This window comes from Thunnus albacares, chromosome 20 (genome assembly GCF_914725855.1).
Source record: "Thunnus albacares chromosome 20, fThuAlb1.1, whole genome shotgun sequence".
Taxonomy (NCBI): Eukaryota; Metazoa; Chordata; class Actinopteri; order Scombriformes; family Scombridae; genus Thunnus; species Thunnus albacares.
Genome location: NC_058125.1, coordinates 20,762,386 through 20,773,526, shown reverse-complemented (window position 1 = coordinate 20,773,526; position 11,141 = coordinate 20,762,386). Strand labels below are relative to the sequence as shown.

The window sequence follows — 11,141 nt, the reverse complement described above, 5'->3', positions numbered from 1 at the left end:
TAAATCAGTGCTCAGCAATTAATTTGCCATTATTTGGCGTAATACATTATTGTGATCTGTGCACTGTCATCATAAGAAAAAATGGGTCTTTCACCACTTTATCTTTATTGCTTGTCATAACACGAATAGTATTACATATGAAACTCCTGCCCTTCTTCTTCAGACCTTTGGCACTCTGCCTATAAAAGGACCCTTTTGAGGGGAGCTAAGTTCAGAAGAAACTTGTCACTGCTGTTGTGAAACTCTGCTACAGACAACACTGAACCAACTTACAGTGACTTGATCGTCTCCACAATGTGGCTCTTGATTTTCTTAGTGTGGTTTGTTATATGGGCAGGGGGTACGTACTGGTATCTGTTTGGGAAACGGAGCCCTTTCTCGCTGGAGTCAGTGAGACCACCTGGACCTCGTGAGTATGATCAGAAGAAGCGGGACAAAGTCATCAAGCAAGGTAAAGTCACTGCAGTTGTGTTGAAGGAGTCATGATTATCAAAATGCTTGAATGCAACATCATAGTGAGACAATGTGATGCAATATTTTGATAAAGAAGTTTATTTACTGGTAAATACACAATTTAAGAAGATACAATACATTTAATAATTATGTTACATGAATATGTTATGATATGAAACAACAGTCAACTGAAAACAGCTCTAATACTCATCCTCCCAATCTGAATGCACACTGAAAAATGACATTAAAGTACCAAAGTGCTGGCGATGGATATGGACTATCCTAATTTTAAGTTCAGTATAATAGCTTGCTAGTCTGTCTGAAGATTAGCATTAAATATACACCATATCACAGTTATAAGTTTGACCATTTTGTAATAATTAAAACATTTTACTCACATTTTCTTCTGTACTAAAAGTCTCCACTTACACCGAATCAAATGAATGTAGTTATAATTACCCAAGCTAATGGTAAACTAGCTAAATTTAGCTAATGAGTATTTAAAGGCAAAAGTACAGGATAAACAAAAAACAGGATACTGTGTATAAAATTTATAATTAATGTTTTGAATGTTAAACCTTTTTAAAAATGCTTTTGAGTTGTAGTGTTCTTTTAATCCAATTATTTCTCTATCTTATTTTATTTTATTTTTTAATTTAAAAAAATCATATATAGGCTATTGCTTTGTCTTTCTTTTATCATATATTGTAATATCAATATTGTAATGTGCTATATAAATAAATTTTACTTACTTGTATCTTTCATCTTATGATTTGACATGAAATTAAGAATTTCAAGGTGTCAGAAAGTAATCTTCTCTCAGTTTACCTTTCTTTGATAAAATACAAATTATTATAGTTCTTACAACTAGTGATCCTTGCTAACAATATAGTTTTATCTAAATTATCTGTTTGCCGTGTCATAAATTAACAATTGTACAATAATTGCTTTTCATGTGTGTTTTATCTTAATTAGATTATGACCAAAAGATTATGTTAGCAGTCTAATCTGCTGTTTATTGCCGACAGGAGAACACAGATACAGGAATTAGTTCAGCAGCCACATATTTACGACAGGAGAAGTGTGCACTGCAACCTTCAGACTGTATTATATAACCAAACATTATGAAACACATTTTAATGTCTCAGATTCTGCACTTGCTCAGGATAATGTTTACAATGCATCTGTATTAAAACTGTCTGTACACATTTACCTCGTTAACATCAGTTCTGTATTTGTTATATAATTGTTTCTGTTCAGGTTTCAGTGTTGACAAGGTGCCCGAGAACCTGGATGTCATTGTCATCGGTAGTGGTATTGGCGGGCTGACAGCTGGAGCCACACTGGCCAAAGCAGGGAAGAAAGTCCTGGTTCTAGAGCAACACGACCAGGCAGGAGGCTGCTGCCACACCTACATAGAGAAAGGCTTTGAGTTTGATGTTGGTAAGAGAAGTTGTGTTATAGCTTCCAATGGGGCATTCAATGCAAGACTGTTTATGAAAAAAAAGGAATGATTTGAAGATTTAAATTGAGTTTTCACTTGTCACTATATGGCAGATATTGGAGCCACAAAATCCACAAAAATGTGCTGTTACCTCAGCTGACAGGGGGATAGGGATAGGGATATTCCTTATATTATACTTTATTTAATCGTTTCTGATGATAGGGAAGTTGGGGCTTGTTAAAAAGAGTTAGAGATTTTTTCAAGGCAGGAAATTAAAAGTATTAAAGATAAAGACACTTTGGCTTCATAACTCAGCTGAGGTGTCTGCTGCTTGCAAACTGAGCCGCACTGAGGATTATCTAACTAATTAGAGGTTTCCAGATCACTAAAAACTGCCCTTGATTTAGTTAGTCTGAAAGCTGGATGGATGTTTAAACTAAATTTACAACATTTTAATGGCTGCACAATACATTTTTGTTCCTATATGCATAAGCAGTATGACATCCTATAAAATGTGGAACAACACACAAGGGTATTTAAAATAGATGCGGTGAGGACTCTTTATCTTGGCTGTTATAACCTTTGAGAAAAAAAGTACTTCAAAATCTACAAAAATAACCATTTCCTCTCTCTCTCCTCCAGGGCTTCACTACATCGGTCAGCTCCATGAAAACAGTCTGTTGCGTATCGCCTTCGACCAGATCTCTGAGGGCCAGCTGGAGTTCCAGAGGCTGAATCAACATTTTGACACCATTCAGATTGGCCAGGGCGATGAGAAACGAGAGTACACCATCTTCTCTGGGAAAACTGAAATGAAAGCCCACCTGTTGAAGCAATTCCCTGATGACACGGAGGCCATCGAGACGTTCTTCAAACTCATGAAGGTACAGTTAGCTAGTGGACACATATTTCAATCAGTCATCTATCCAAAAAAAAAACAACGTATGAACTTCTAATCCCTTCCAAACTTCCTCCGTTTTCCATCAGATCTCAGCTAAGAAGACCCACTACCTGGCAACTCTAAAGCTGATCCCACAGTGGGTGTCATTATTCTTGTTGAAGTCAGGCATCGCAGACCTCGTCTCCCCAGTTTTCAAACTCTCTGGCACATGCGCAACAGACTTGGTGAACACCCTGACCAGCAACAAGGATCTCCATGTCATCTTTTCTTATCTCTTCTATGGTGGGTCCTTAAAAACCTCAACCTGAAGTAAAGAGCAGTCAGAAAGTTTTAGGACAGACACATTTTGTGATGTGTTGGCTCTAGCACACTGGATTTGAAACAAAATAATGACTATGAGGTTGAACTGCTGACTCTTAGCTTTAATTTGAGATAAAAACTGTAGGAACTACTGTATATCCTTTGCATACAGTTCCCTCATTTTCAGGGGACAAGTAACCAGAATAGAGCTGCAATTAATGATTATTTTAATTATCGATAAGTCTGTAATTATTTTCTTGATTAATTGATTAGTTGTTTGGCTCATAAAATGTCAATCACTGTTTCCCAGAGCCCAAGGTGACGTCCCGGAATGTCTTGTTTTGTCGTGACCAACAGTCCACAACCCAAAGATATTCGGTTTACTGTCACAGAGGACTAAAGAAACCAGAAAACATTCAAATTTGAGAGGCTGGAATCAGAGAATTTGGAGAATTTTCCTCTTAAAGAATTACTCAAAACGATTAACTATCAGAATAGTTGGCAATTGAATTAATTGGCAACTAACTGATTAATAGTTGCAGCTCTAAACCAAGCTTAAATAAGGTTTAAGCTCATATTAGGTTGAATGTTATTTGTAGTCCATTACAGGTTGAAATCTTGGTCTTGGATCAGATTATGATTGAGATCATTGTCCTGAGACTGTTCTAAAAGTGGACAATGTACAGTATAAAAAGCGTTACTAGTCCTACAATGTTCACTTAACATGGACGTGAACACCCTAAAATCTAAGCTCAAACTCTTCCACTTAATCTCATAGTTACCATTTCAGAGCCAAGACAATAAAAAACATCACTGTCCTAATAACCTCTGAGTTCAGTTTCTTCATTCTTCACCACGGCTTTGTTATAAATGTTGCAAGAGACACACAATTCATGTTCAAGTTATAATATTTGGGAACATTAATCTGATATTTTACTGATTATAAGCTCTGACGTAAATCTGATATTTCAATATGTAATTGTATGAGCAGACTTGTTATTGATGGATGGAATAAAATGAGATTATGATTAAAAGAAAGAATTGAATGTAAGTAAATATTAGGCCCTTATTCTGTATATGTTTAGGTGTGCCACCGAAGGACTCCAGTATTCTGATCAACGCCCTCCTGGTTCATCACTACAAACGAGGTGCCTACTATCCTAAAGGCGGTGCCAGTGAGATCGCCTTCCACATCATCCGTACCATCCAGAAATATGGAGGAAACTGTCTGGTCAGAGCTCCTGTCTCCCAGATCCTGGTCAATGACAAGGGAGCAGCTTATGGTGAGGAGTGAATCCAAGTCACCTGTTAAAGAGATGATACTCTCCAGGTAACATTGTACCGAAGATGAGACAGACTGAACTGACGTCTCCTTCTTTTGTGTCATGTGACAGGTGTGAAAGTGAGGAAGGGTCAGGAGGAAGTGGAGGTTCATGCACCTGTGGTCGTCTCAAACTGTGGCATCTTCACCACTTTCCAGAAACTTCTTCCTCCTGAGATTCAAGTAAAGCCAGGTGAGCAACTGGACTGATTTTGAAGTAAAGCCATGACACTAGTAAAGAACTTTTGAGGTTATTCTAAACTTCCCAATGTTACAGATATTCAGGGAAGACTGGACATGATGAAACACGGCAGAGGATCATTCTTGGTCTTCTCTGGCTTTGATGGAACTCAAGAGGAGTTGGGCCTCGAGTCCACCAACTTCTGGCTGTTCAAAAACAACGATATGGACAAATCGTAAGTGTGCAGAGCACTACTGAACACTGAGTGGAGAGGTGGCGTTTAGTCACCACAAGGAGGCGCTGTTGTATAAGAAGTAGAGATACAATCAACTTCAAAATAAAAAAAAAATCAAAAATATTCCCTTGATGCAGGCCTGCTCCCAGGAACATTTACACATTTATTATTTTTCTCATGAGTCAACTTTTATTCCATCCACATCTGTAACTGAATATTTTTGACCATATTTTGATATTTTTGAACCATATTTTTATGTGACATATACCAAGTTAGAGTTCCCAGTTTGTCCTCTAGATGGAGAAGAGCATCAGTCTGGTTTCAACTGCAGGATTTAAATACCATTACTTGTGGTTTGTTTTCATTAGTTCATCTTACTTTTTTTTCTTTTTTTTTTTTTTTAGGATGGAGGACTTCTTTGCATTGAGCAAAGAGGAAGCACCAGATAACATTCCCATGATGTTCATCACAATGCCATCTTCCAAAGACCCAGAGGCCAAACTAAGACACCCTGGTACAAACCAACACACTGCTTCTTCTACTGTTACCAATAATAGTGGTGGTAGGAAGTGACGCTCTGAAGAAAGGATGTGCTAACATGAAAGATGTGCCTAAAATGAATATTATCATATTTTAAAGATGTACAGCCACTATAGAATTATAATATCTTTGTGTGTTTAGATAAGATCTCACTGAAAACACCAGATAAGATCACACCTAAGTGTCCATGCATGCTCAGTAGGTGTGACTGATGTTTTGTTTCATGTTGACAGGAAAATCTTGCATGACAATACTGACGATGGTGAAGTATGAATGGTTTGAGGAATGGAAGGACACCACCGTCCGCAAAAGGGGTGATGAATACTACAACTACAAAATGAGATTCGCCAAAAACCTCTTTGACTGGGCCTGCACTTTATTCCCTAAAATCAAAGACAAGGTACAAGTGCAGTCATTCTCTTTCACATATTATATGTTGTATGTTTTGTACAATATTTAATTTGTCATTATTGTTTTGTTACAGTAGGTTGCCCGTGGCTTTTAAGACATTAAAATATCTGTATGAATTGTTTTCTAGCTGGTTTTCCAGGATGTGGCGACTCCACTGACCAACATGCACTACCTGGGTGCGCAGCGTGGCGCCATGTACTCCGCTGAGCACAACCTGGATCGTTTTGACGCTGAGGCCGTGGCAAGGAACAGGTGCAACACCCCTGTCAAAAACCTCTACCTCTCAGGTATGAACAATTTTACAAACAAGTTTTAATGTTAAAAACACTTTTGCACATTCAGTCCTTTGTGTTTTGTGATTGAGTGAAAATGTCTGAACAAATCCTCAGGTTGATTGAAATGTGAAAATTCTCTGCAGTGTAGTTTTTTTTCATGCTGAACTAGCCAGTTTTTGCTGGATTTGTTCAGTGGTACAGTTAAAACACTTTACTGTAAGACTAGGTAACAAAGATAAACGAGTTTTAATCTCTCTCAAAGGTTGAAACATTATCTAAAGGGAAAAACAGACAGGGATTTGAATCCAGGCCACAGGCAGCCTTGTTTCATCCAGTAAGTTGTATCTGTCTGTCTGTTTCAGGCCAAGATGTGTTCAGTTGTGGAATTGCAGGTGCTCTACATGGTGGACTCCTCTGCGCCTCTACGGTGTTAGATCACATTGTCTACATCGACTTGCTCTTTCTTAAGAAGAAGCTCAAGAGGAGGAAAGCCAGAGAGCTGGCCCAGCTGGCTAAGAAGAAACTACAGTGAGAGCGCTCTCTACTTCCCCTAAAGGACAAAAGTAAAACTGCACAAACCTGGACCCTTGATTGTTCTGATAAATCCAATAGTGCCTTTTTCTGACAGTTCAGACAGGAATTGATTTAATATTCTGTTTATACTAAAAGGAAAATATTCAAAGCATTTTCTGACTGGATATCAATCTAGCAGATTCAAATCTGAAAACTTCACAAATAGTTGTCTTTTCAAGAAGTGATGAGAGGTTTTTTTTTGTCACACTATACACAGTCAGGCTTGTCAATTAACTTAAGCATGGCTAAGTGTGAGAACTTTGACTCTAAAATAATCCAGAATAATCTTTGTGTGTGCCTGGTGCATCCTTAAGTCTGTTAATCTATCCTATATATATATTTATAATAACTCATAATAACTCATAACTCTCATAAAAAGTCAGTATTTTTTCATATTTAATCACACTTAGCTACCTGTGAGTTTTGATTACTAATTAGTTACCTTTAGAGCTTCCACATGTTCTCACTTTGTTTGCTTTTGAGGTTGTTGCCTATGCTGGTCAATGATCTACCAGGTACTTAGAAATGACTTTAGATCGTTATAATTCAATTGGGAGGCCACACAATGAGGCATGCAGCTTCTCAATAACATTTTTAAAATTGCAATACTGCAGTCATTGCATTTAATTGGCCGGGGGGTGTAAATGGTTTTGTTGGGTTTTGCGGCTGCAGGAATATTTCGATTCTTCTCAGTATTTGCAAAGTTTCACAGGTTGGCCGTTAATCATGAGAAGAAAAGAACTTTATTTTATTGTCTTATTTATGTCCTATGTAAAATGCTTAATTCTTTTGATTTATATTCTGACCTTCAAGTGTATTGGGGGAACAATTTTACTGTATTATATTGGTTTCAAGTAATGTTATCTCATTGCATTATAAAACTAAGAAAAATCAAAAATGCTCGATCATTAGTATACTTGTATGATACCAACTGCCTTGATTTATAAAGATTTTGTAATGCCTGTTTTTGTGATAGACTATATGTACAGATTTTTTTCCTAATGTAGAGTTTATCTTTTTTTTTCAAAGCTTAGTCATTTTTGCAATGCACATAATACACACGTATCTGTATTTTTGTCATATATGCTCAATAAACTTGATAAAACAAGTCAATCCAATCCCACATTTTCAGTGTGCAAAAACTGACAAAGATCTATATGAACACTGGATATGTTATAGAAAGATATCATCGTTAGCTTTGGATTGTCCCTCTTTGAACAATGACTAGATTGGCAGATTACGCCAATCTAGTCATTGTTAAATACCAAATTGTTTCCCTCAAAGATGCAAAGAGTTTTTAATATAACAAAAAATACAGTTAGAGGCCTTAATCTATGATCATATGATTAAATCAAATATCGCCTATAATCAATTATTTATCTATTAAGAATCGTTAGATCTCTCAGTCTCTGGTGAATTGAGATTTTAAAGCCCCTCTGAGTTTAGTTCCCACCTATGTTGTTCTGACCTGACTTCTAACCCCAGTGTTGTTTGGTTAACTCTTGAAATCAAACATATAGGGGGAAACCTCAGACTTCCTGTACTAAGTGAACATTTCCTCAGTAAACGGTGAGCATATTGGCTGACAAACTGTGGTCTCAAGGAGACGACCGGGGGGATCCGAGGGGATGAATGCCCCTTCTGTCCAGGCAGCCAGTGGGATGCCAATACCTCTCTCGCTCTCTTAACCTCCATCCCTCTGCTGTGTAAGCCTAGAAAATACTCTCACTGCTACTACATGCTACTGTTAGCTACTGTTACCATTTTTTTTCTTTCAATACTGGAATAAAAAAAGGCCTAACTAAGGCAGGTTCAAGGCACGAGGAGCAAAATGGGAGGGAGAAAAGTTAATTATATTGACTTGCCTGGCTGGAAGTTCAGTAGACCACACCATATAATTACCATGGCTAGATTAAGTGCACAACTTCGCCGAAAATAAATGTTACATCTACAGTAGCTCTTACTTTCCTATACTGAGCTCTGACTGACTCACAAAGCCATAAACAAAGGAGGTGGTGGAGGAGGGTAAAACTCAGTTTACCCAACTTTTGAGCTCTGGAATAGATTAACTCATCCTTTTTTATCCTATCATTAGTTAATTCATTTCATATGTAGCACATAGCATGAAATATATATGTATATGTATACAATGAAACAGATGTCAGTGATATAGAAAATAAGATACTTAAACCTGCTTCAACTGATTTTTTGGCCACTTGGAGGCAGTGGAAATAAGCGGTAAACACAATATTGAAGAACATGACAAACATTTGCTTATTTACATATCTAGCACAAATGAGGCAACATTAGCATTTATTTTTAGTCGTGTTTCTGGCCACTTGGTGAATATAAGTCCAATGTTCAGCCTCCTTTTAGCTCTGGTTTTGGTCTCCACCAGCTCCTGAGCTGCTAAATGCTCCACTATGTTCACCAGATAGTTGCTAATTTTGTCTCTCTGCCATTTGGTGCTGGGTAGATAGTGAACAGTGGAATATGACACTATGAGTGAAAGTGAAACAAATCAGTAAAGTTGTGGGTGTAAAACCAAAACAAAGAGCTTAGAGATCTTAAAAAAGCTCAGTAGAAAAAGCTCAGGGATGCTGCAGAGCTGAGTGATAAATCTATGTGGGTTTTTTCTTCATGAGTGACCTCTTTAACATGTAAGTAGTCATGTGATCCATCGTTATTGTAAAAATATGAACTATAGCCACCTAAGAGTATAAGGGATTCTTTATAAAGTGTTTGTAAATTGTACATAATGGCCTTATTAATGGTTAATGAGTAATTTATTAATGTTTTATAGATCAATTATGTGATAGGAGATTAAAAGACAAAGTAAGCTAACCCGATTTCACAATCACCTAAAAATATCCTCATTAACAGCTTATCACTGATCTATAAATTGTTAATTTTATTATTATCCATTACTATCTCAAAGACCACTTCCCCACCAGACTACTGCTGCTAACTTGATCTCGCTGAGATTTAATACTGACATGGTAATGCAGTTACTTTTGGAAATTAAAACAATAAGTGACCACCACAATTTAAAAAACAATTTTAAAAATAATTTAAAATGATGGTTTATGAGAAGGCATAAACTGTCATTTTTTGTAAGCCCACCATTGTAGTTAAAATTTGTATGTTTTGTTTTTTTTACAATTCATTTTTGGATGTTTGGACTATTTTTTACTGATGATATAGGTATTAATTGTGCTAGTTTGTTGGTAATATGATGTCGGATGGTCAGCTGCATCCTTGTTATTTTTGTACCAAGAACCACAATTGAAATAAATCTTATAGTCTAAGAATTTATTGTGTTATCCTTGACATGTTTGTGCTAAATTAAACTAAACTAAACTCAACTAAACTAAACTAAACAATAAATCCTTTAGTCACCACTTATACACCCTTTATAAATTATGTCTTATTAAAAAGGTACTCATATTTATTCTAAGAAAAAGAATGAAAATATGATTAATTTTGGTTTGTGATGGTGGCTGTGATCCCTCCTAACAGTCACTGACTAGAGGGCACAGTTCATCCCCTTTTATACAGAACCACTGCTTCAGTGAAATGGGAAATTCATCATTGTGTAGTTTGCCACTTCATTCACCTCATTTTTAGACTATTTTGAAACTAGAAAACCTCTTAACATTGTTGAGACACGATATTTCTTTTTAATTACCAATACAGAGAACAGAGACAAGAGGGGAAATCTGTCGTTTCACTAGTGTAAAAAAAGTAAATCTTCCCAGCTAAAATAAACACATTTAAGGAGGAATTTAAGTTTTTCTTGACCAACACAAACTCCACTTCCACCCCCTTTCCTCTTTTTTCCTCTTGCAGGCAGCTCCCACATGTTTAGACACGCTCTTACATCAGGAGAGGCCCACAGGGTCGGATCTTAACAACAGCAGTCCACTCTTTCCACTGTTTCGTCCCTTCTATTTTTCACTTTCTACCCAGCCACTTTTAAATGAAATAATTATTGCAGAAGCTGTGGTTCAGTGGTAATCCAACAACACTGGCACCTGAAACCTTTTATTTACATAAAGAAAACAGTAAAGTCGCACACAATGTAGTGGCAGGATTGGCTCAGGGAGTATTCGTGTTGCTGGGCTCTCGTCTCTGTGCTTCAGCCAGCTTTCTTTCTTTTCCAGATGTTGGAGCTCCTCCCCACTGGCCTGTTGCAGCCTCCCACAGCTTGAACCCAGCCAACAGCCACAGCTGCTACCAATCTGAAGACGCTCATAAGAAAGTTTCAGACGGCCCGAGATGAGAAGAGACCCAGTCTGAAGATAGAACCCATGATCAGACTGGGCTTACAGGCGTGAGCAGGTGATTAAAAACAACACCCTTTTTTTTTTTTTTAGGAGTCACTCTCACTTACCTACCATCTTTTAGTAATGTTCAATGCTCTTGATTGGTTTTTCATACCAACTTTAAATTTCACCACATGTGAAAGGCACATAGTTATGTTTCCACAGGAAAGAGAATAAAACTG

The 11,141-nt window shown here is 37.1% G+C and overlaps 1 protein-coding gene across 1 annotated transcript; it reads left to right on the top strand.

Annotated features, from left to right (window-relative positions):
- The first annotated feature begins 229 nt into the window (after window positions 1–229).
- si:ch1073-13h15.3 (inactive all-trans-retinol 13,14-reductase) lies at window positions 230–7,747 on the top strand. The gene is made up of 11 exons (XM_044337984.1): window positions 230–451; window positions 1,714–1,896; window positions 2,540–2,781; window positions 2,885–3,080; window positions 4,184–4,381; window positions 4,493–4,612; window positions 4,697–4,835; window positions 5,240–5,349; window positions 5,609–5,775; window positions 5,914–6,073; window positions 6,424–7,747. Exons 1-11 carry the CDS (start codon window positions 295–297, stop codon window positions 6,591–6,593), a joined length of 1,842 nt encoding a protein of 613 aa, XP_044193919.1. The 5' UTR covers window positions 230–294; the 3' UTR covers window positions 6,594–7,747.
- Window positions 7,748–11,141: the final 3,394 nt, after the last annotated feature.